Raw genomic sequence first — 25,593 nt, 5'->3', positions numbered from 1 at the left:
GGGGACACATATATAAAAGACATCAAAAAGTGCATTTTGCATTATAGGTCCCCTTTAAAACCAAAGCTCATGCACAACAACGTCCTTACTTACAATAAATAAGCACTAATTAGAGGGTTATTGAGGACAAACTCTTAACTAATGGCCTAGTACTAGTGTAGAATATGGTCATGTAGAATAAGGCATTAATACGTGTTTTATACTGACTAATAAAGAGCCAATATACTGCTAATATGCATGTTAATTAACAACTAGTTGATGTGTACCTTAAAAAGTGTTACAGATGATTTTATTAAACCTTTACTTTGATTTCTGTTTATTACTTCTTCTTTTTCTCTATCCCACATGGCAGGGTGTGGCGGGGGTTTTTTTTACGGCTGGAAAAAAAGGGGGTGAAGCTTAACTCAGGTGCTCGAATCTGATTGGTCGACGCAGGCTTCTAAAACACTAGTACCTGAATCAGGTAGAGAAAAAAGCCAGAGAGGAGACAGGACACCGAGGCGTCAGACCTCTGAAGACGCCTGCAAGCTTTTTGTCTTTAGATTCACTTTTTATTCACAGGGGAACTAAAGCAGAAACTTAGGTGAGTAATGCATTTAAAAGCGTGGTGAGACAGAGCAGATTTGTCTACTTTACCTGGAGTTAATTTATAAAAAATGACCTGGAGGAATTGCATGCTTTGAGGCAGCGTTTGTGTCAGGATTCAGCAGATTTTTGGGGCGTAGAAGTTAGTGAAAAAGTGTGCATGAAAGAGGAAGAAGTGTGACTATCAGAGAGCTTCAGGTGTGTGTTGTGTTCCCCAGGAGCAGGACTCTGAGGCGGGGAGATAGTAGGTGTCTGGTGGCGGTGTTTTTTTTTGGGGGGGGGGGGGGGGGATGCATTTTCTAAGCAAACTCAGCTCAGGCCTGTGATAACGCGCCAGGATTTCAGCCTGAAGCCACAGAGCACGTTAAGACTTGAAGTCAAGAAAAAAGGGAGAGGCCGAAATCCAACTCCTGCAAAACTCCCTCCAACTCACAGGGCACAACATGTGTCTGATTCATACGTTTGCATAATCCTGTGCAGATTGTTTATTGCTAAATTGAGGCCATGTGTGCAGGTATGAGAGGGTGGGACTGATGTTGTGTTTATAATATACGTGTTTTCACTACATTATCTACACTTTCTCCAGTTTTGTTTGCGAAAAAGTCAATAAATAAAACAGAATCTTCACTTTTCTCCTTCATTCTCAGACACTTTTCTCCCATGTGGCCTTGGTCTCGTTTAGACTTGAAGTCAAGAAAAAAGGGAGAGGCCGACATCCAACTCCTGCAAAAACTCCCTCTAACTCACAGGTTTTCCTCCTAAATCCCACAGGGTCTTCCTGAAGAAGCACATGTTTCTGATGAATGCTTAGAAAATATCACACGACATATGTCTGATTTATACGTTTGCATAAATTGTTTCTGATTTCATTGCCAAATTGAGGCCATGTCTGCAGGTATGGGAGGCTGGGACTGATTTAATGAGATTATTTGTTCATATTAACCGTGTTTTCTTTACATATTCTACACGTCGACTCTGTATTTTCTCCAGTTTTGTTTGAAAAAAGTCAATAAAGAAAGCAGAATCTTCACTTTTCAGGGGTTTGTTTATTTCCTTGTATTCCCAGACACTTTTTTCTGCAAGACTATCCCATGTGTTCTATCCTTCATTCCACCGGAGTCTGTATCTGCATCCAACCAGATTTCAGTGGTGTGAAGTGTAAGAGACATGGGGGACACTGCTGCACAAACAACTCTCACACAACCAGAAGGCATTTCAAAAGTCGAGGAAGTAAAAGACATTTGTTACATTTTGCATGTTGGAAATTGCTCGTATATTTGCTGCAATGTGTATTCTCATCAATACTGTACTGAGCATCTCTCTAATATGAATAAATATCCCTGACCTCGTGCCCAGTTTCTTTTTTCTTCACCACCCATTCCTCCGCCCACACTCGACTTTCTGTGCCGCTCAGCCCCGGAGCTTGATTATTATTATTTTTTCATTAGCAAACACTGAGAATGTGAGCCTCAGCCCACACAAACAACCTTTACTGTTTGGCAAATGAAGCTTAATAACAATTGAAAACATGCCCTCACTGTAGCCCACACAGTAATGTCATTAACCATGTTTTCTGTCTGCATCTCAAGCAGAACATGTTCTCCATAAAGTGCAGAGAGGAAGACAATACAAGTGTTTTCTGTTTTAAACTTTACATTTATGCTCCGTATACTCGCTACGGATTCTATAGGCTTTGTTGCTAGCTGCAGTTAATCCGGCGTGGATGAAGTTCAACAGCATTTTAAATTAAATAAAAACAGAGCGTTGCATGTGGAGATTTGTGAACAATGAATCTCTTTGGAGACATTTTAAAATGTATATAGTCTAAATAAGCAGTTGTTGGGTTTTAATGTGATTTTGTTATAATTTATGGAACTTTTAAAGACTAGAAATACTTTATGAATACATTTTTTTTTAACAGAAAGTCAAACTTCCACATCTTTTCTGGTGATTCTCAGAATAAAATACACTTAATTTCCTGATAAAGTGGAAAAAGCTAACAGATCCTACTAATAAGCACTAATACTGCACTGTATAAATACTCCATTACAAATAAAAATACTCCATTACAAATAAAAATACTGCATTACAAATAAAAATACTCCATTACAAATAAAAATACTGCATTACAAATAAAAATACTGCATAAAGAATTGTACTTGAGTATAAGTCTTAGGAGTAAAGTAAACTATTGCAAAAATACATCTAAATGATAATAATAAATGCTACTGTGAGATGTCTTTAAAGAGTCCTCTCCTGCTGATGTTCAGGTGTATATCAGTATGTAGTGTCTCTACTTTAAAGAGTCCTCTCCTGCTGATGTTCAGGTGTATATCAGTATGTAGTGTCTCTACTTTAAAGAGTCCTCTCCTGCTGATGTTCAGGTGTATATCAGTATGTAGTGTCTCTACTTTAAAGAGTCCTCTCCTGCTGATGTTCAGGTGTATATCAGTATGTAGTGTCTCTACTTTAAAGAGTCCTCTCCTTCTGATATTCAGGTGTATATCAGTATGTAGTGTCTCTACTTTAAAGAGTCCTCTCCTGCTGATGTTCAGGTGTATATCAGTATGTAGTGTCTCTACTTTAAAGAGTCCTCTCCTGCTGATGTTCAGGTGTATATCAGTATGTAGTGTCTCTACTTTAAAGAGTCCTCTCCTGCTGATGTTCAGGTGTATATCAGTATGTAGTGTCTCTACTTTAAAGAGTCCTCTCCTGCTGATGTTCAGGTGTATATCAGTATGTAGTGTCTCTACTTTAAAGAGTCCTCTCCTGCTGATGTTCAGGTGTATATCAGTATTTAGTGTCTCTACTTTAAAGAGTCCTCTCCTGCTGATGTTCAGGTGTATATCAGTATGTAGTGTCTCTACTTTAAAGAGTCCTCTCCTGCTGATGTTCAGGTGTATATCAGTATTTAGTGTCTCTACTTTAAAGAGTCCTCTCCTGCTGATGTTCAGGTGTATATCAGTATGTAGTGTCTCTACTTTAAAGAGTCCTCTCCTGCTGATGTTCAAGTGTATATCAGTTTGTAGTGTCTCTACTGTGACATGTCTCCATGCTTTAATGTTCAAAAAGCTCTCTATTTTTCTCATACCTTTTTTCACCCTCTGTCTGAAACCAGAGCCCAGTCTGCTCTGATTGGTTAGCTGGCCGGCTCTGTTGTGATTGGTCCGCTTAGAGATGTCCCCCTTAGCCTATCACGTGCAATGTGTTGGAGCTCTAGCCAATAGGAGCGCGAGTGTTCTGTAGTGATGTCACTGGAAGTTAACAAATGTCTGTTGCATGGTGATTGGCTGTTTAAAAAAAATACACATTCTAGATCCATATTTGAAAATAAACTCCACCATCATTATCTTTGATTGTTTACGTTCAGTGTGGATTTATTTTAAACTTCATCTGAAATGAAAGTCTGGGACCTCTGGCTCTTCTTCGTCTTTCTCAAACTGAGTTCCTCTCAGGGCGAGGACACAGGTGAGAGAAATGATCCGTTTACTAGTTATCTGTACAAATAATGCAATCTGTAATCTGAGTATCACAATGTAAAAGTAACCTGATTACTTTCTGTTACTTTTGGATGACCTCAATATCAAATCCAATGCAAATAAAGAAAAGAAAAAGAAAATATCAATAAGATGTTTTTTACTGAAGTGTTCAATGTCAGACAACAGAACAATTTGACCTTAGAAAAGAAGAAACCAAGATATTTAGGATCAGAAATGAACCCTATACACCAACAATGAAACTCATGAGCAGAAATCAAATCTGAGCTGACAGAAAATGCTCCGTTTTAGTTTAATACAAACAGTTACGCTCACACACACTATTTTATGAACATAGGTTCACCTGAATTAAAAACAGTTTGTAAAAAGTGAGATTTATGGTGCCGAAGTACCAACATACTGATACCGGTTAGTAAAAACCATGAATTAATGCTTTGACACCTGTGCAGACAAGACGGCAGGCGAACACCTTTTAAAATGCGTGTTTTCTGAATGGAGATTGGATCGATTAGGCTAAGCTAACGTTGTATATGCTCCGTCCACACTCACAACAACGGCCTACAGACATAAATAAACCAGCGACTGTACTCGCCATGACACAGACAGTCTGTGGTTTGTACTTGTTTAACTTTTGTCTAGTTTCTGAGCAGATATGAGGAGCTGTGAGCTCTGAGTGCTAACAGCTAACGGCTGATGTTTTGGTTTTCTGTTTCAACGTCAGTGGCGGCAGGCGGAGATCCTCACCGCTGATTGGCTACTGCGAGATTGCGTCATGCGAATTTGACACTCTAGTTGAGAAATTGAACTCGAGCGGTGAGGTACCCCTTCAATCGCGCCGCGGCATTCGCATCAACCGCTTCATGCGCGCCGTCGGAGAGAATTTGCGTCTGTCCGCGTCTCTGCATTGACTTTACATGTAATCGCGCCGCCCCCGCGTCCGGTGTGAACGCAGCATTAGGAGAAAAAACTGAGAATTTTGCAAAAGAAGTTAGAATTATGTAGTAGGTCAGGAATTTGAAATAAGGGAGATTTTGGGAGAAAAAGTGAGAATTTTGAAAGAAAAATGGGAATTTGAAAAGAAAAGAATGAACATTTTAAAAGTCAGATTTTTTCCAAAATGTGAGATTTTTGCAAAACAAAAGTGAGAATTATGTGAAAAGTCAGGAATAAGAAAAAATCTCACTTTTTTTGAAAAAAGTGAGATTTTTTGGGGAAAAATGAAATTAAAAAAAAATTGCCGGAAATTTGAATTGATGAACAAAATCGAAATTTGGTAAAAAAAAAAATGTTTACCATAAAAAAAAAGTCAGAATTATTTCCCAAAAGTGAGATCTTTGTAAAGAAAAAATGGAGAATTTTTAAAAAGATGTTAAAATAATGAAAAAGTCAGGAATCTAATCCTTTACAACAAACACTATATGATATTTTTAGGTTTTTACTGACACTGTAATCCTGGTCGGGTCACCTTTTTTCTATGATTACCCCTTGCATGTAATCCATGACTTCCCGAGCCTGTCCTGTTGCATCAGCACCCAGAAACGCTGATTCCTCCGTTTGTGATATTTCAGTTTCTATTCTGAGCAGATGAACATGACAGCTTCACGCCTCACACTTGCTAATTGAAAGCATGCTGCAGAGCGTTGTGAAGTGTCAGCTCCATTAACTGCATTTCACAGTTTACTGATGGTCATGCCTTCTTGTGACAGTTTACACAAGCCTCTGTCCTGTGGGCTAAACTGATCCTAGAGTTATTATATCACTTGTTTGTAATGTGTTATCAGTGGCAGAGGACATCGGCGTCCATCAGCTGCAGAGGTTAGTGGAGATGTTGACGTCTAGAGAGTGTGAGGATCTTCTGAGGACCCTGTCTCACCCCGAGGAGAACATCTTCCAGCACCTCGAACGCCTCGCACCGGAAAATAATCAACTAGATCTGAAACCTCGAGCCAAGAGAGACGCCTCTTCATCTCAGGGTCAGTACTCCTCATCTAAATAAGCATTATAGGAAGGATTGGAAAGAGCACTAGAATATTAACCATACTGTTACTGTAGAGACTGACTGGAGGAGATAGAGATTGACCAGGGGTGCAAGAAGTACCCAAATAAAGTAGGAAAACTACAGTGTAAAAATACCCAGTTATAAGTAAAAGTCCTGCATTCAAAATTGTGAGCAAAAGTACCAAAGTATGAGTATCAAAATATACTTTAAGAACCAAAAGTAAAAGTACTTATTATGCAAAATGGCACGTTTAAGTACCATACAGTATATTTAACATTATTATATTATAATTGTTGATGCATTAAAGTCTTCATCACATAGTAAAAGTGACCAAATGTGAAGTCTATCTAAATTAAATCTGTTGGAGGAGTTTGTGTTTAGTTACGGGGCCTGAAAATAGCCAAAATACATTAAAAAATAACACACACAATTCAAAATGGCTGACTTCCTGTTGGGTTGACGGTCTTGCTCTGAGCGACTTTTTTGGTCGTCTCCATTTGAAACAAATTCCCACCAAATGTCATATGTCTGGTACATTTGCAAATACAGGGGACTTGTTTTAGGCGGTGCTCTGGAACCATTTTGCCAACCACATGTGATCCATTACATTCAAACATTATATTTTCTACCAACAAACTCTGGCTTTTAAGCACGAAAAGGCCTTCATCAAGTTCATCATAACTTTAGGGATTTCAAAAGATCCTTGGCTCCAACTCCAGTCCAAGTTGCCAACAAGCAAGTTAAAAAAAACGTTGAGTAGAAATACTTCGTTACTGTACTTAAGTACATTTTTCCGGTATCAGTACTTTACTCCACTACTTATTTTTCTGACGACTTTTTCCTTTGACTTCTTACATTTTGAACACAAATACCTGTACTTTCTACTTCTTACATTTTGAACACAAATACCTGTACTTTCTACTTCTTACATGTTGAACACAAATACCTGTACTTTCTACTTCTTACATGTTGAACTCAAATACCTGTACTTTCTACTTCTTACATTTTGAACACAAATACCTGTACTTTCTACTTCTTACATTTTGAACACAAATACCTGTACTTTCTACTTCTTACATTTTGAACACAAATACCTGTACTTTCTACTTCTTACATTTTGAACACAAATACCTGTACTTTCTACTTCTTACATGTTGAACACAAATACCTGTACTTTCTACTTCTTACATTTTGAACACAAATACCTGTACTTTCTACTTCTTACATGTTGAACACAAATACCTGTACTTTCTACTTCTTACATGTTGAACTCAAATACCTGTACTTTCTACTTCTTACATTTTGAACACAAATACCTGTACTTTCTACTTCTTACATGTTGAACTCAAATACCTGTACTTTCTACTTCTTACATGTTGAACTCAAATACCTGTACTTTCTACTTCTTACATGTTGAACTCAAATACCTGTACTTTCTACTTCTTACATGTTGAACACAAATACCTGTACTTTCTACTTCTTACATGTTGAACCCAAATACCTGTACTTTCTACTTCTTACATGTTGAACACAAATACCTGTACTTTCTACTTCTTACATGTTGAACACAAATACCTGTACTTTCTACTTCTCTCATTTCCCAAACAGGCTGGTTCCTTTAGTTTGAATGTGTGTTTGGTGGCGTGCTCATTATTATTTAGAGTCATTGCGTGCCTATTGATTTGAACACGATCCGTGTATCCATCATTTCCTGGTCTTCTCTAAAGAAGAGGGACCAATGAAAACGTTGTCATGTTGCCGTTGTTCAGCATGGAAACATTCATTAGCTAACAATGACATTATTGTTCTATTAATATAAAGGGAGGTCAGGTACTCTTTAAAACAGCTGCTAGTTATGGGTACTTTTTACTGAAGTACATTTCAAAGCCCTCTTTACTTTTACTTGAGTAAAGAAGTTTAGTCAGTACTTCTACTTTCACCAGAGTATATTTAAACATGAGTATCTGTACTTCTACTTGAGTAAAGGATGTGTGTACTTCTCTCTCTGCTCCTCCTCTGCTGCAGGAGCTTCTTGCAGCAGTCTATCTGTCAGAAACCTTCCTGTCTGACGGCCAGATGCTTTGTGTTTCTCAGATCTGGAGGCAGAGTGCCGGGCGGCGCTGACTGACTGGCTGCTGAAGAACGGAGAGCAGACGTACCAAGACAGGCTGACTCGAGCCCTGCAGCACATTGGGAGGACAGACATCGCCATCGGTGAGAAGCAACCAAGATTCAAGGCTTGTATTGTCATGTGTACATAGCTACAGTGTAGATATGTCAATGAAAATCTGAGGTCACAGGCTCCTCCAACAGTGCAACACAATACAACAGATAAAATAGTACAAGTAAATTCAAATACAATAGAATATAATTAGTGTAAGGAGAGTCTATATACAAGTAATTGGAATATGATATATTAGATAAATAATTTGTAAGTTGCAAACTGTTGGAAGATCTCACTGGTCTCCGGCTTGATCTTCAATCTCAGGATCCATGTATTTGTGATCCTCTCCAGAATGGAAGTAGTCATCACATACAGAGCATCAACTAGTTCCTGAACAGTGTCCTTCACATGCTGATATCCAAGAGAGGGAGTTACACAGTCACAAGATGGAGGAATAGAAAGCAGTATTCAATGTTTACTTCAGATTAGCTCCACGTCAGAAATGATCATGCTTGTCATATGTCTATCTCCATAGAGGCTGAATCATCATGTTAATCACATAGCTATCATATGCCTCAAACAGTCCTGATGCTGTTCTAGGTAATCATACATCCTGTCATGTACACAGCTACAGTTGGGATACCTTTGTTATCATGTTACTCTGATATTGGAAGAGGACATTCAGGATTTTGACACGAAAACAGATGAATGTTATGGATGTTCTTCCAAAAGTTCAGGTGTTTAACAGAGACTCCTGTGGCTCTGGATCAATTATTTAACCCTCCGGTCATATTCGTTTTTATGTTACAGCAATAATATTCCTGGGTCAATCAAATTAAACTTTATTTGTATAGCCCAATATCACAAAACACGTTCATCTGAGTGGGCTTTACAGATTAAAAACAAACAAAAACATTGTATTTGATGTAATTACAGCAATATACAATGTGACCCAGTGCATGTTTAATTATCCAAAAATGGTCAGAAACCCCCAAATCCTGATTTTTATAGTTTGTACCTTTTATTACTATCAATGAAATCAATATTTAGTGCAATCGTGTTATTCACCTCTCACAGATCATGGTCCCATTAGAATAAGTCCCTCGTTTTTTCACAAAACATATACATTCAAACTTATTTGTCTAACCTTGATATAAAATACATTAGTTTTGCATAACATCAACTTTTAATACAATAATCCTGTGAGCAAATTAAAAGAGTTAGTAGAACAGTGTTTTCTCAGCACGTCCCTTGACAACAGGAAACTGGAACAAAGCCTAATTTGGGTACGTGTCAGGATACATTTTCAAATTTGGTTTATTTGTGGACCTCACCACTCGAACAACAGGCCGTAATTGCTTCAGTACTTTGAGATTTGTTTTAATTGGAGCCTCAAAAGTGGCACCTTTTTGCACACTTCATCTCAGGGCGAGACATTATCCTGTTTAGTAATTACTAGTTAGCTGCAATCAGTAATCTTAGTTTCACAATGTAAAAGTAATCTGATTACCTTCTGTTACTTTTGGATTAACTCAATATCAAATTCAATGCAAATAAATAAAAGAAAAAGGAAATTATACTTACTGAGGCGTATTAAGTCTTGAAATAAGTACAACAATCTGCCAATAGAACAAGTGAACATTTGTTTGGTAAGATTTCCTGAAATAAGAAGGGATATTTAGATAAATCAGATTTTGTAATTATCTGGGAGAACTCCTTTTGAACTATATTTGACCAGAATCAGGAAATGTCGTGTTACAATATACGCCGCAAATGCTCAAAAGTGTTTCTGTTTTCTGATGTTGGTGATTTTCCAAGTTTCCTCTGAGATACGTCTCAAAATAAGATTTTTTGACTGAACAAGATGATGCATTGTCTAGAAACAAGACCTGATATCTCACTGCAGTGTCACTTCTGAAGTTATTGAGAGGTGCAGGGAGGACGTATTTACCCGGAAGTAAGCTGCTGGTTCCCTCGACAAAAAAGCATCGGGATTTCTCCATAGGATTTTGGAAAATAGCTCGAAATAAGATCTGTGGAAAACTAACTGATAAATGCACGTTTTGTTCAGCCGGATAATCTCCACATGTCCACGCTACTTTTTTTAATCATAAATCTAATCTCCAGAAGCTAAATGCTAACGTAATGCTATGAAGGAACTACAGCCGAGTCCAGCAGCACGACTTCAACGTCACGCCAACTTCAGATCCATACTCAAACATACAGACTCTAAATGGTACGAGTTGAAGCGTTTCTTTGAACAGTTAGCAGGAGGCAGGGACTTGCTTTCAAGCAGAACAGGGCAAACTAACTTAGAGGAGTGTTTACGTGTTCGGCGTAATGACGTACAACGACCTCCACAACTTCTGTAGTCCTATTCAGCCACTTGGTAACAACCATCGTTTTTCAGACACGTCAACTCTTCAGAAATCACCAGTGGGGTCACTGCTGATGGATTTAATGTGGTAGAACAAAACGTGATCCGTCTCTTCAATGTGTCTCAACCACAGACCTTATTTCCAGATATTTTCCAAAACCCTATGGAGAGATCCCATTGGCTCTGAGACGAGGGAACAGGAAGTGGTGAAATGCTAACTCACTTCCTGGTTTTAGGACTCATTCCTGCACCACTCTATGTCTTATAGCAGGTGTAAAGACATATTCTGACGAGATATTAGACAAATATACTTGGCAAGATTTCGAGTTTTTGTAGTGTAGGATAAAAAATGATTGTATTTATAGGAAAAGCTGCCTTACACAGAAACACAGAAACACAGCATTTTCAAATTTGGTTTATTTTTGGCTCTCAAGACTTGAACAACAGGCCGTACAACATTGCTTCATTGCTTTGACATTTGTTTTAATTGGAGCCTCAAAAGTGGCACATTTTTGCACACTGCCAGTCTGTGGCATGTGTTGCAGACCAGCGTGCTCCACAGTGTGGCGTTTGGAGGGAAGGAGGTGTAAATGATCTGACAGAGGACTCAGTGGAGCTGACACCAAACGCAGAACAAACCATCTGCTCCTTTCATCAGCAGCTTTAGAGGAGCAAAAAGATGAGTTATAAGACATGTGGGTGGCTTTGATGAGAAAGAATGTAGATGCGGCAGTTATCATACACTTGATTGCAGTTCTGAAGAGATGTACTCATACGTAGAAACTTGAGTGTTTGATAGTGAACCGGCGCGTTGATCTCCTGCCAGAACTAATTATGTTCATGGTGAGAAAACAACCATTATGTTCAAGGATGAAATGCATACACGTTTAGTATTTGAAGCGACAGAGATGCTTAGCCCTGTGTTTGTGTGCTTTTTTTGTTTCCACAGAAGTTGGGAAGAACATCAACCAGGACAAATCCTTGAGCCTGAAGCGCTACGTCGAAGACTATCACAAATATGTCCAATCTCTAAACCCCCCAGAGAAGCAATCTGACACAAAGGGCCAGAAGAAGAAGGGCCGGAGGGTCAGAAAAAGAAAAGGTAATTCACCAACAGAGATGGCACAAGTACACACATCCTTTACTCAAGTAGAAGTACAGATACTCGTGTTTAAAAATACTCTGGTAAAAGTACTAAACTTAAAAGTAAAGAGGGCTTTGAAATGTACTTCAGTAAAAAGAGCAGCTGTTTTAAAGAGTACCTGACCTCCCTTTATATTAATAGAACAATAATGTCATTGTTAGCTAATGAATGTTTCCATGCTGAACAACGGCAACATGACAACGTTTTCATTGGTCCCTCTTCTTTAGAGAAGACCAGGAAATGATGGATACACGGATCGTGTTCAAATCAATAGGCACGCAATGACTCTAAATAATAATGATCACGCCACCAGACACACATTCAAACTAAAGGAACCAGCCTGTTTGGGAAATGTAAGAAGTAGAAAGTACAGGTATTTGGGTTCAACATGTAAGAAGTAGAAAGTACAGGTATTTGGGTTCAACATGTAAGAAGTAGAAAGTACAGGTATTTGGGTTCAACATGTAAGAAGTAGAAAGTACAGGTATTTGTGTTCAACATGTAAGAAGTAGAAAGTACAGGTATTTGGGTTCAAAATGTGAGAAGTAGAAAGTACAGGTATTTGGGTTCAAAATGTAAGAAGTAGAAAGTACAGGTATTTGTGTTCAACATGTAAGAAGTAGAAAGTACAGGTATTTGTGTTCAACATGTAAGAAGTAGAAAGTACAGGTATTTGTGTTCAACATGTAAGAAGTAGAAAGTTCAGGTATTTGTGTTCAACATGTAAGAAGTAGAAAGTACAGGTATTTGGGTTCAAAATGTGAGAAGTAGAAAGTACAGGTATTTGGGTTCAAAATGTAAGAAGTAGAAAGTACAGGTATTTGTGTTCAACATGTAAGAAGTAGAAAGTACAGGTATTTGGGTTCAACATGTAAGAAGTAGAAAGTACAGGTATTTGGGTTCAACATGTAAGAAGTAGAAAGTACAGGTATTTGTGTTCAACATGTAAGAAGTAGAAAGTACAGGTATTTGGGTTCAAAATGTGAGAAGTAGAAAGTACAGGTATTTGGGTTCAAAATGTAAGAAGTAGAAAGTACAGGTATTTGTGTTCAACATGTAAGAAGTAGAAAGTACAGGTATTTGTGTTCAACATGTAAGAAGTAGAAAGTACAGGTATTTGTGTTCAACATGTAAGAAGTAGAAAGTACAGGTATTTGTGTTCAACATGTAAGAAGTAGAAAGTACAGGTATTTGGGTTCAACATGTAAGAAGTAGAAAGTACAGGTATTTGGGTTCAACATGTAAGAAGTAGAAAGTACAGGTATTTGTGTTCAACATGTAAGAAGTAGAAAGTACAGGTATTTGGGTTCAAAATGTGAGAAGTAGAAAGTACAGGTATTTGGGTTCAAAATGTAAGAAGTAGAAAGTACAGGTATTTGTGTTCAACATGTAAGAAGTAGAAAGTACAGGTATTTGTGTTCAACATGTAAGAAGTAGAAAGTACAGGTATTTGTGTTCAACATGTAAGAAGTAGAAAGTACAGGTATTTGGGTTCAAAATGTAAGAAGTAGAAAGTACAGGTATTAGTGTTCAAAATGTAAGAAGTAGAAAGTACAGGTATTTGTGTTCAACATGTAAGAAGTAGAAAGTACAGGTATTTGTGTTCAACATGTAAGAAGTAGAAAGTACAGGTATTTGTGTTCAACATGTAAGAAGTAGAAAGTACAGGTATTTGTGTTCAAAATGTAAGAAGTCAAAGTAAAAAGCTGTCAGAAAAATAAGTATTGGAGTAAAGTACTGATACCAGAAAAATGTACTTAAGTACAGTAACGAAGTATTTGTACTCCACTAGTTCCCACCTCTGGTCATCCTACAACACGGTGATGGAGTCCTAACTCCTAACCTAAATATCTTGATGTCAAGATGAGGTTTTGGGGTTACCCACCTGGAGATAATGTCTGAATGACAAACAATATACTGTTCCTCTGAACCCTGAATCTATTACGTGTTTAGATGAGATGCCCGATTAGATTCGGTGGTGGCCGTGGGCATTATTCCAACTCATTACTTCCCAACACTCTCTCTATGCGGAGGAGTATTTCCCAGGACTCCTCAAAATTCAAAAAATGTAATTATCACCTGTCTATTTTAATTGTTTGTTCTCCTGGGTGCTTCATTGTCAAGTGAACACTCCCACAGTCCTCTGAGATGGCTATCGTGTATCTGACCCGTAGACTTTTAGGGGCCGATAGTTTAATGGCCTCTGGTTGGTTTTTTGGACACAAAACGGTGAAGTACAAATACTGAATAAACACATTTTTAGGCGACGGACATTTTGGATACACGGGCAATACTAGTTTGATGGAAAATGAATTGTCGGTTTAGCCTTTTAATGGGATTACATGGGAATCATTCACAGACAGAGTTACGGTGATGCCAACCATTGATTTGAGGACTACAGTTTTTGGTCGCAATCTTGATTTTAAGATGAGGGGGTTGGAGAAATGTGGAACCAAACACTGAACAAGACTTTTTAGGGTGACCAAAATGTTAAGAGTGACTTTCCTAAAGTGGAAACACAGTGAACGGGTAAAAGTTGTAGGACGAAAAACAACGAGGTAACAAACTGTCAATTATAAGGTAGACCCGCCCTAAAGCGACAACTGCTTTATTGTCTATTGTATTCTAAATGGGACCATAATTTACTAAATGAACATCCTTCTGTGTTAACGAAGACTTTAAACTAGAGACCATAAACTCATCAGGAAAATGATAACTGAGGTAATAAATCAAGAGAGAAGCAGGAACATTTTCTCTTAGACTTCTGACTTGTTGTGTTTGTGTTAGTGAGGGATCTGACATGGAGTGACCTGGATCTGATTGTGCAACGGGCCCCGGTCCCTCTGTACCAGAAGGGGCCTCTGGACTCGGCTCTGCCCCTCTTATATGGCCTCCTGCTGGGCTTCGGAGGCACCTTCCTCCTGGGTGTCACCATACTCCTCGTCATCCTACACATCTCACGTAAAACCACCAGGACCACCAGCAGCAAGATCAGAGTTGGACATTTAACGCCGAAAGATGCAGCCACGAGGAGGTCAGACGCTTCAAAATAGTGGCTTTAAAGAGTCCAACATTTGCTTCGTACAACTATAACACAGTGTATAAATAAAAGGCCTCTCTATTTGTTCGACTGATGTCTCTTTTATGGAAGATTAGAAATGCCAAAACCCATTTGTCCACGATGATCAGCAGAGCCAGCAACAGACAAACTGGGTATCGATTCCCCCACACACCACAACTAATTATGGCAAATACGACAAGTGTAATGCCGTCTCAGATAAAGTCATTATCCATGCTGTGTTTTGTAGGCTGGTATAAGCGTTATTGTGTTGCCAGTGGGGCGATTGCTAGTGGTGTGACAGATGCGCTGGAGCCTCACACCAAAGGTTGTTCCGGTGTTACTGTGATAGTGATGCCACTTTCCATTTCCCCTCCAAGTGACGGCAATGTGCCCGTCTGGCATCGAAGGAACAACTAATTATCCAGCCTGGCGCTCGCTTCCCCACAGGCAATCCAAAAGACTAATAACAATGACAATGCGAGAAGACAATGGGCCACTCTTGGTTGTGATGGCAGCTTCTGGCGGCTGACAGAAGCCAAATACAAAAACACAGAGCTATATTTTTTCCAAAGTGTGAAGCAGCTGAGGATTGTTAGCAAGCTGGAATAACGTGATATGTGAGATGCCGCAGTTGTGTCGATTCCAAAAACTGGCATGGCGAACAAAACAGAATGGAAATGTCCGTATAAGAAGATTCTAATTGACTCGTGCAAGCTTTAATTAAGGGAATCATTAGCTCACAGCGAGGCTATTTTCTCATACTCTGCTGAGCATGTGTCACAGTCGCAGGACGGAGAACACTCACAGTGCTTTCTAGATATTTCTCCCCAGTTTCTAACCCTACTTTCTTCTTCGTAATTGAACTAATTACTTCATTATACAATTCTGGCCTAATGTGCTTCAGGAGGCAGACAGCTTGGATTAACGGTGGCACTAAGCGGCAATTACAGACAATTAGTTCATAAATCAACTTTTAAACAAATTATAGTGCCAGGCAGAGCAGTGTGAGCCACGCTGCGAGAGGCCGAGAGGGCATCGTGGGTTTCAGTTTCCTCTTTATAGTGACATCCGTAATCTGACACTGTTTTTCTTAATATAAGTGCTTCTAATTAATGCTTACTTGATTTGACTTTGCACACGTTTAGCAAAAGCCATGTGCACCACGACGGGTGCAACAAGCAGTATGTATATAGTTAATATGCAGCGTGTGCATATACAACTCTTTATGAATTCCAAATTAAATACAGCTGTCCTCAGTACAAGACACAATTACGAGATTAAGGAATTACAGATAAATAGTCAAACAAAGGCAAAAAAAATATGAAGCCTGTGCGTACAGATCTTTATAAATTGCAAATAAACCACTACTTTCCTGAGTACAGCCATACAAACTTAAAGTGGACCTATCATGCTATATTTGAATAATATAGTGTAGGACCATACCTAAGCAGGGGTGCACATAACTGGTACGCAGGTACGCATGCACGGCAACAATCTGAAATGCGTACCATCACTTGTGTCACAAAGCCCATTTGCGTACCGACGTAAATGTGAAGCTTTTCCAGAAGGCGGTTAGTTCATCGGACTGATTTTGCATGATAGGTCCCCTTTACCCACCAAAGAGGACACAACTAAGAAATGACCGATAGATGATCAATCATAGACCAAAAGAAGAGCTATATGAACACTGCAGCAGGTGCAACAAGCATTACTTCTATAGATGGAAATACTGTATGCAGCATGTGCATACAACTACATTTAATTTGCGAACAAACCACAACTTTCCTAAATACAACCTTAAAATAATTAACCACCTAAGAGGACAACATGTACAGATGATCAACCAAAAAAAACCTATTATTTCTGTAGATTATTACATACAGCCTGTGCATTTGACGACTTTGAAAGAAGTGCAAATAAACAAATACTTTCTCAGAACACCCTTAAAATAATTAACACCTAAAGAGGATGAAACTACAGATACATAATCAACCGTAAACTGAGAAAGCTATGAACATTAAAGCAGGTGCAAAAAGCCTTACTTCTTTAGATGGGAATATGCAGCCTGCGTACAAATCTTTAAACTGTAAATTGTAACATATTCTTCAGTACAAGCCTTAAAATAATTGACCATATCATAAATGTGAAAGATAGTGATGACACTGTCTTTCAGACAGCATCCACCCTCTTGCACCCTCTCTTGCACTACTTTATCAGTTGTATTTGTTCTACGTCCTATATATATATATGTTGCACTGTTGGAGGAGCCTGTTACTTAAGTTATTCACACTGTAGCCAATGTGCAAATGACAATAGAACCTTGAAACTTGAACCCTCCTCCCCAGTGGTGCAGCAGAACTCTTCCCAACTAAACTTCCTCTGCTGGCTGTTAGCATCCCTCTGCTGCTGACTATGACAGGCTCACCTGCTGTGGGCTCACCTGTGTGTCTGTAAGCAGTGGAGAGGAAAGCACTGCATGCCTGAGTGAGTCCCAGAAACAACCTGCACCGCGGGGCCTGCACCGTGGGGCCTGCCCTGCATCATGGTTTGTGAAACTCCTTAGCATCGCCAGGATCCCACTGGGAGACCGCTCTTAGTGGAGAAGGAAAACTATAAGACCAGAGATGGCAAAAAGTACACACATCCTTTACTCAAGTAGAAGTACAGATACACGTGTTTAAAAATACTCTGGTAAAAGTAGAAGTACTGACTAAACTTCTTTACTCAAGTCAAAGTAAAGAGGGCTTTGAAATGTACTTCAGTAAAAAGTACCCATAACTAGCAGCTGTTTTAAAGAGTACCTGACCTCCCTTTATATTAATAGAACAATAATGTCATTGTTAGCTAATGAATGTTTCCATGCTGAACAACGGCAACATGACAACGTTTTCATTGGTCCCTCTTCTTTAGAGAAGACCAGGAAATGATGGATACACGGATCGTGTTCAAATCAATAGGCACGCAATGACTCTAAATAATAATGATCACGCCACCAAACACACATTCAAACTAAAGGAACCAGCCTGTTTGGAAAATGTAAGAAGTAGAAAGTACAGGTATTTGGGTTCAACATGTAAGAAGTAGAAAGTACAGGTATTTGTGTTCAAAATGTAAGAAGTAGAAAGTACAGGTATTTGTGTTCAACATGTAAGAAGTAGAAAGTACAGGTATTTGTGTTCAACATGTAAGAAGTAGAAAGTACAGGTATTTGTGTTCAAAATGTAAGAAGTAGAAAGTTCAGGTATTTGGGTTCAACATGTAAGAAGTAGAAAGTACAGGTATTTGGGTTCAAAATGTAAGAAGTAGAAAGTACAGGTATTTGTGTTCAAAATGTAAGAAGTAGAAAGTACAGGTATTTGTGTTCAACATGTAAGAAGTAGAAAGTACAGGTATTTGTGTTCAACATGTAAGAAGTAGAAAGTACAGGTATTTGTGTTCAACATGTAAGAAGTAGAAAGTACAGGTATTTGTGTTCAACATGTAAGAAGTAGAAAGTACAGGTATTTGTGTTCAAAATGTAAGAAGTAGAAAGTACAGGTATTTGTGTTCAAAATGTAAGAAGTAGAAAGTTCAGGTATTTGTGTTCAAAATGTAAGAAGTAAAAATAAAAAGTCATCAGAAAAATAAGTAGTGGAGTAAAGTACTGATACCAGACAAATGTACTTAAGTACATTAACAAAGTATTTCTTCCCACCTCTCCTCTGCATCAAACACCTCCAGCTGGCACACTGCATAACTCCAGAAACAGACAACACACAATTTCATGTTCCACAGAGCGGTCATGTGATCGTCTGCTGCCCGGGTCTTTACGATGCTTTTCATTTACTGGGCACAGAGAATGAGCAGCCGTTCATTCCAAGCCATTCTCATGCAAAGGGATGAAGCAATCACAGGCGTCATGGATGAATAGAGAGAGAATCTGACATGAAATTGACATTTAACAGGCGAGGCGAGGCCGACGTGTGAGGAGACGGTTTGCAGGCATTCTCATGTAAAAATGTCCTTTCTTTTATCCCGGTGGTTTCTTTATTTTTGGGTTATCAGCTGGTTTGTGGAGCAGCAGCTTATCAAACTGGATTGTCTGTGGAGGGGAACATCTGTCTCTCGTCATTGGCTCAGCTCAGCAAAAAGGAGTCAAGTGTTTGTCTGGATGAAGCTGTCGATGGCCGGGATGTGATGCGGCCTCCTGGGTGTGCTCAGTGTCACTGAAGGCTTTAACTTCTCCCTGCGTACATTTGCATCTTCATTCATCTGCAGGGCCGCCGAGGTGCCATCACTCTCCCTTTGCTCAATATATATGGATCACAGGGAACAAGATCACAACAGCAGCTCTTTTTACCGTCACACCGTCTTTCTTTTGCCTAATCGCCTCGGCTCCAGCTCTCACAACTTTGTCTTTCATGGTTTTCCCTGCAGGGAATCTGAGACTTCTTCAAAGTTTTTACTGCTGATCAGAGGAAAGGTGGTGCACACGTGAAGCCACAGTGCCATCCTGTGGCAAGGACAGGGCATTACAGGCAGTGAAGACAATAGGCAGATTTAGCAAACTATGACTTTACAGTGGAAGACATTACAGCGAACTAGCAGAGGGAGAAAGATAATAAGGGTACAAGCTAGATGAAATTAGAAATGTAAATACAATACGACAATATAACAAAAAAGTCACATGCCAGCAACAATTGACCACTTGTTCACAGCTCCTTAAAGGTGGGGTAGGTAAGTTCGAGAAACGGGCTCGAGATACACTTTTTGTTATATTCCATGGAATGCTCTTAACATCCCGATAGCAATGAATATCTGAAGTGCTTTGATAAAAAATCCATAAAAAATATCATCTGTGGAAGCTGTAATACTGTAAAAAGTACGACCAATCATCTGAGCCGGCCCGGCTAAAATAACTGGATGGCCTACCTGCCTGTCAGCCTTCCATCTGTGCACAAACTTATCTCGTGCCCCTATTGGTCATGTGTGCGTTCGTGTGTGTTGGAGGAGGGGCTCTGTAAGGAAGGGGCAGATTTTCTCCGGCTGTGCATTTTCAAATTCTAGCGATCTCGAGCTGGTTTCTCCAAACTTACCTACCCCACCTTTAAAGAAAACAATAAAAATCAGATGAAAAAGAACAACGTAATTTGCACCGCTTACCAACTTTAGTTCTTAAAAAAAATCTTTCCTGTGGTCCTACTGTCCAGTTTAAAGGATCTTAATGTGTAGTAGTTAGAGAGAAGTCCTGCTGTCACAATAACTAAATAAACTGAATGCTTCATCAGCTTATCGTGTGTAAAGGCCAAAGCTGTGCTGGGTGCATGAAGACGTGCAACAAAAAGACATTCAAACAGAAAGAGTGAAACAAATACTGCAAAGATATGTTTAAATAACCCAATGACTGCCATCATGACACACTGTTAAAAGGCAGTGTGTCTATCATCATGCATCCGGCTGATGAATTCAATTTGGCTCCAATTTAAAAGAGATAATAAATTAGTTAATCCCCCGATGAAAGGAGTGTGTTGATAGAGAGGTAAACAGAAGCTTGTGTGTTTGAGATCAAAGCAGAGGTGTGTTTCTCTGCAGACTGAAACACCCACGAGACACAAATCAATCCACACTTTTTCAGTAATAAAGAAAAAAAACACAGCAATTCAACCCCAGCTATTTTTCCATCTCGCTCTGTTTCTCCGTGTTGTGTTCTGAAACTAATGAGTGTCATTTGCAGAGCTGTACGGAGCTCGCTGGAAAGCTCATTTGCAAATGTTTGTGTTAATGATTCTGATATATTTCAGCAGTTGGAGTCATTTCCTTAATGCTCGTGTGGTTAATGTTCTCAGAGGGCTGCTCTCTGAAGGCTGATCGAGTGTCAGCTGTGCCGCTCGCTGTTCAATTCCTCCAGCCTGGCTTCACAAGGATGGCAAGAAGTGAAGGGAAACTGATGCTGGTTGAGAGATATTCTGAGCAGCTTTCCTAATGTTCTAATCATCTCTAAAACTAAACATATTAAAGAGGCCCTGCTTTGCTTTTTGGGGATTGCCCGTTACTGTAGTGTGTTAAATAGGTTTGTGTGCATGTAAATGGTCTGCAAGGGCTAAAATCCCTGTGTTCCTCTCTCCCACACACTCCTTAAAACACTCTCTTTAAAGTAGAGACACTAAATACTGATATACACCTGAACATGAGCAGGAGAGGACTCTTTAAAGTAGAGACACTACATACTGATATACACCTGAACATCAGCAGGAGAGGACTCTTTAAAGTAGAGACACTACATACTGATATACACCTGAACATCAGCAGGAGAGGACTCTTTAAAGTAGAGACACTACATACTGATATACACCTGAACATCAGCAGGAGAGGACTCTTTAAAGTAGAGACACTACATACTGATATACACCTGAACATCAGCAGGAGAGGACTCTTTAAAGTAGAGACACTACATTCTGATATACACCTGAACATCAGCAGGAGAGGACTCTTTAAAGTAGAGACACTACATACTGATATACATCTGAACATCAGCAGGAGAGGACTCTTTAAAGTAGAGACACTACATACTGATATACACCTGAACATCAGCAGGAGAGGACTCTTTAAAGTAGAGACACTACATACTGATATACACCTGAACATCAGCAGGAGAGGACTCTTTAAAGTAGAGACACTAAATACTGATATACACCTGAACATGAGCAGGAGAGGACTCTTTAAAGTAGAGACACTACATACTGATATACACCTGAACATCAGCAGGAGAGGACTCTTTAAAGTAGAGACACTACATACTGATATACACCTGAACATCAGCAGGAGAGGACTCTTTAAAGTAGAGACACTACATACTGATATACACCTGAACATCAGCAGGAGAGGACTCTTTAAAGTAGAGACACTACATACTGATATACACCTGAACATCAGCAGGAGAGGACTCTTTAAAGTAGAGACACTACATTCTGATATACACCTGAACATCAGCAGGAGAGGACTCTTTAAAGTAGAGACACTACATACTGATATACATCTGAACATCAGCAGGAGAGGACTCTTTAAAGTAGAGACACTACATACTGATATACACCTGAACATCAGCAGGAGAGGACTCTTTAAAGTAGAGACACTACATACTGATATACACCTGAACATCAGCAGGAGAGGACTCTTTAAAGTAGAGACACTACATACTGATATACACCTGAACATCAGCAGGAGAGGACTCTTTAAAGTAGAGACACTACATACTGATATACACCTGAACATCAGCAGGAGAGGACTCTTTAAAGTAGAGACACTACATACTGATATACACCTGAACATCAGCAGGAGAGGACTCTTTAAAGTAGAGACACTACATACTGATATACACCTGAACATCAGCAGGAGAGGACTCTTTAAAGTAGAGACACTACATTCTGATATACACCTGAACATCAGCAGGAGAGGACTCTTTAAAGTAGAGACACTACATACTGATATACACCTGAACATCAGCAGGAGAGGACTCTTTAAAGTAGAGACACTACATACTGATATACACCTGAACATCAGCAGGAGAGGACTCTTTAAAGTAGAGACACTACATACTGATATACACCTGAACATCAGCAGGAGAGGACTCTTTAAAGTAGAGACACTACATACTGATATACACCTGAACATCAGCAGGAGAGGACTCTTTAAAGTAGAGACACTACATACTGATATACACCTGAACATCAGCAGGAGAGGACTCTTTAAAGTAGAGACACTACATTCTGATATACACCTGAACATCAGCAGGAGAGGACTCTTTAAAGTAGAGACACTACATACTGATATACATCTGAACATCAGCAGGAGAGGACTCTTTAAAGTAGAGACACTACATACTGATATACACCTGAACATCAGCAGGAGAGGACTCTTTAAAGTAGAGACACTACATACTGATATACACCTGAACATCAGCAGGAGAGGACTCTTTAAAGTAGAGACACTACATACTGATATACACCTGAACATCAGCAGGAGAGGACTCTTTAAAGTAGAGACACTACATACTGATATACATCTGAACATCAGCAGGAGAGGACTCTTTAAAGTAGAGACACTACATACTGATATACACCTGAACATCAGCAGGAGAGGACTCTTTAAAGTAGAGACACTACATACTGATATACATCTGAACATCAGCAGGAGAGGACTCTTTAAAGTAGAGACACTACATACTGATATACACCTGAACATCAGCAGGAGAGGACTCTTTAAAGTAGAGACACTACATACTGATATACATCTGAACATCAGCAGGAGAGGACTCTTTAAAGAAGAGACACTACATACTGATATACATCTGAACATCAGCAGGAGAGGACTCTTTAAAGTAGAGACACTACATACTGATATACACCTGAACATCAGCAGGAGAGGACTCTTTAAAGTAGAGACACTACATACTGATATACACCTGAACATCAGCAGGAGAGGACTCTTTAAAGTAGAGACACTACATTCTGATATACACCTGAACATCAGCAGGAGAGGACTCTTTAAAGTAGAGACACTACATACTGATATACACCTGAACATCAGCAGGAGAGGACTCTTTAAAGTAGAGACACTACATACTGATATACACCTGAACATCAGCAGGAGAGGACTCTTTAAAGTAGAGACACTACATACTGATATACACCTGAACATCAGCAGGAGAGGACTCTTTAAAGTAGAGACACTACATACTGATATACACCTGAACATCAGCAGGAGAGGACTCTTTAAAGTAGAGACACTACATACTGATATACACCTGAACATCAGCAGGAGAGGACTCTTTAAAGTAGAGACACTACATTCTGATATACACCTGAACATCAGCAGGAGAGGACTCTTTAAAGTAGAGACACTACATACTGATATACATCTGAACATCAGCAGGAGAGGACTCTTTAAAGTAGAGACACTACATACTGATATACACCTGAACATCAGCAGGAGAGGACTCTTTAAAGTAGAGACACTACATACTGATATACATCTGAACATCAGCAGGAGAGGACTCTTTAAAGTAGAGACACTACATACTGATATACACCTGAACATCAGCAGGAGAGGACTCTTTAAAGTAGAGACACTACATACTGATATACATCTGAACATCAGCAGGAGAGGACTCTTTAAAGTAGAGACACTACATACTGATATACACCTGAACATCAGCAGGAGAGGACTCTTTAAAGTAGAGACACTACATACTGATATACATCTGAACATCAGCAGGAGAGGACTCTTTAAAGAAGAGACACTACATACTGATATACATCTGAACATCAGCAGGAGAGGACTCTTTAAAGTAGAGACACTACATACTGATATACACCTGAACATCAGCAGGAGAGGACTCTTTAAAGTAGAGACACTACATACTGATATACACCTGAACATCAGCAGGAGAGGACTCTTTAAAGTAGAGACACTACATACTGATATACATCTGAACATCAGCAGGAGAGGACTCTTTAAAGTAGAGACACTACATACTGATATACACCTGAACATCAGCAGGAGAGGACTCTTTAAAGTAGAGACACTACATACTGATATACATCTGAACATCAGCAGGAGAGGACTCTTTAAAGTAGAGACACTACATACTGATATACACCTGAACATCAGCAGGAGAGGACTCTTTAAAGTAGAGACACTACATACTGATATACATCTGAACATCAGCAGGAGAGGACTCTTTAAAGAAGAGACACTACATACTGATATACATCTGAACATCAGCAGGAGAGGACTCTTTAAAGTAGAGACACTACATACTGATACACACCTGAACATCAGCAGGAGAGGACTCTTTAAAGTAGAGACACTACATACTGATACACACCTGAACATCAGCAGGAGAGGACTCTTTAAAACTGCATCATAGATTTCCCTCTAATGCTTCTTTCTTGGACCATCTTGCCTTACTCTCAATATTAATTTAGTAATTGTGCACAAGATATGAAATGATGTTTGTGTAATAGCACTCTCAACAGCAGAGCATCCTGTGCAGAGTTTAATGAGTTCCCTCAGCGTGCGCCACACTGCATGTTTTGCATTGTCTTGTCTAATTTCCCCTCTGATGCTGAACGGCTCAGCGAGGAGCTGTTTCTGCAGAATCACACTGAGCAATTTATCTAATAAGAAGACAGGAGGGCAAACACTACCTGCCGCTCGCTCTAATGAGTCGATGGCGTGATAAAAACACATCCCGCTCATATCTGTCCAACACAGATCTGTCCAACACAGATCTGTCTTTGTGTTGATGGCGTCGTCAGAGGAAGGTCAAATGTGTTTATCTTCCAGACGCTTTATCTTATTCCGACAGCTTTGCTTTATGATACCGTTATGAAATTTAAATTAATTCCTCAAAACAAATATGTTTGAAAATATAAAAAATGTTCCTTGCACGTTTTTTCTGCAGCGGCAAATCCAACCTGTTTGTAGTTGCATAAAGGTCAACGCCTTTCAAAAATAATTAACATGCAATTGCTTTTTTAATGCAATAATATCACCGTGAAATGAAAGAACTCATTACATCCACAAGCTGCAAAATGAGAAATAACTAAATGGCGAGCGTGTTGAAAATTATTTAACCACAACCCTAAACATCAGGAGGAACGTGCTGCAGCTTCAGAAACGATGCAAATATAGAAACACAAATGTCACCAACTTGACGAAACCTAAACGAAACGCTGCAAGAAGCTCAAAACACAACGGATACCAGGGGACACTAAAGAGTGACG

The 25,593-nt window shown here is 39.3% G+C and overlaps 1 protein-coding gene and 1 long non-coding RNA gene across 2 annotated transcripts; both read left to right on the top strand.

Moving 5' to 3' along the window:
• The first annotated feature begins 495 nt into the window (after window positions 1-495).
• On the top strand, window positions 496-1,936 carry LOC117484377. Its single transcript, XR_004556135.1, has 2 exons — window positions 496-583; window positions 1,233-1,936. It is a non-coding gene; the product is annotated as an uncharacterized LOC117484377 (long non-coding RNA).
• Window positions 1,937-3,974: 2,038 nt separating this feature from the next.
• On the top strand, window positions 3,975-14,819 carry LOC117484374 (transmembrane and death domain protein 1-like; the record flags this gene model as incomplete). The annotated part of the gene is made up of 5 exons (XM_034132832.1): window positions 3,975-4,053; window positions 5,864-6,055; window positions 8,176-8,295; window positions 11,572-11,724; window positions 14,554-14,819. Coding segments are annotated over 5 exons (810 nt in total), but the record flags the coding sequence as incomplete, so codon positions are not given.
• Window positions 14,820-25,593: the final 10,774 nt, after the last annotated feature.

The sequence above is a fragment of the Trematomus bernacchii genome, unplaced genomic scaffold (genome assembly GCF_902827165.1).
Source record: "Trematomus bernacchii unplaced genomic scaffold, fTreBer1.1, whole genome shotgun sequence".
Taxonomy (NCBI): Eukaryota; Metazoa; Chordata; class Actinopteri; order Perciformes; family Nototheniidae; genus Trematomus; species Trematomus bernacchii.
The sequence above is the reverse complement of the archived record's forward strand: the minus strand, read 5'-3'. Positions and strand labels throughout refer to the sequence as shown.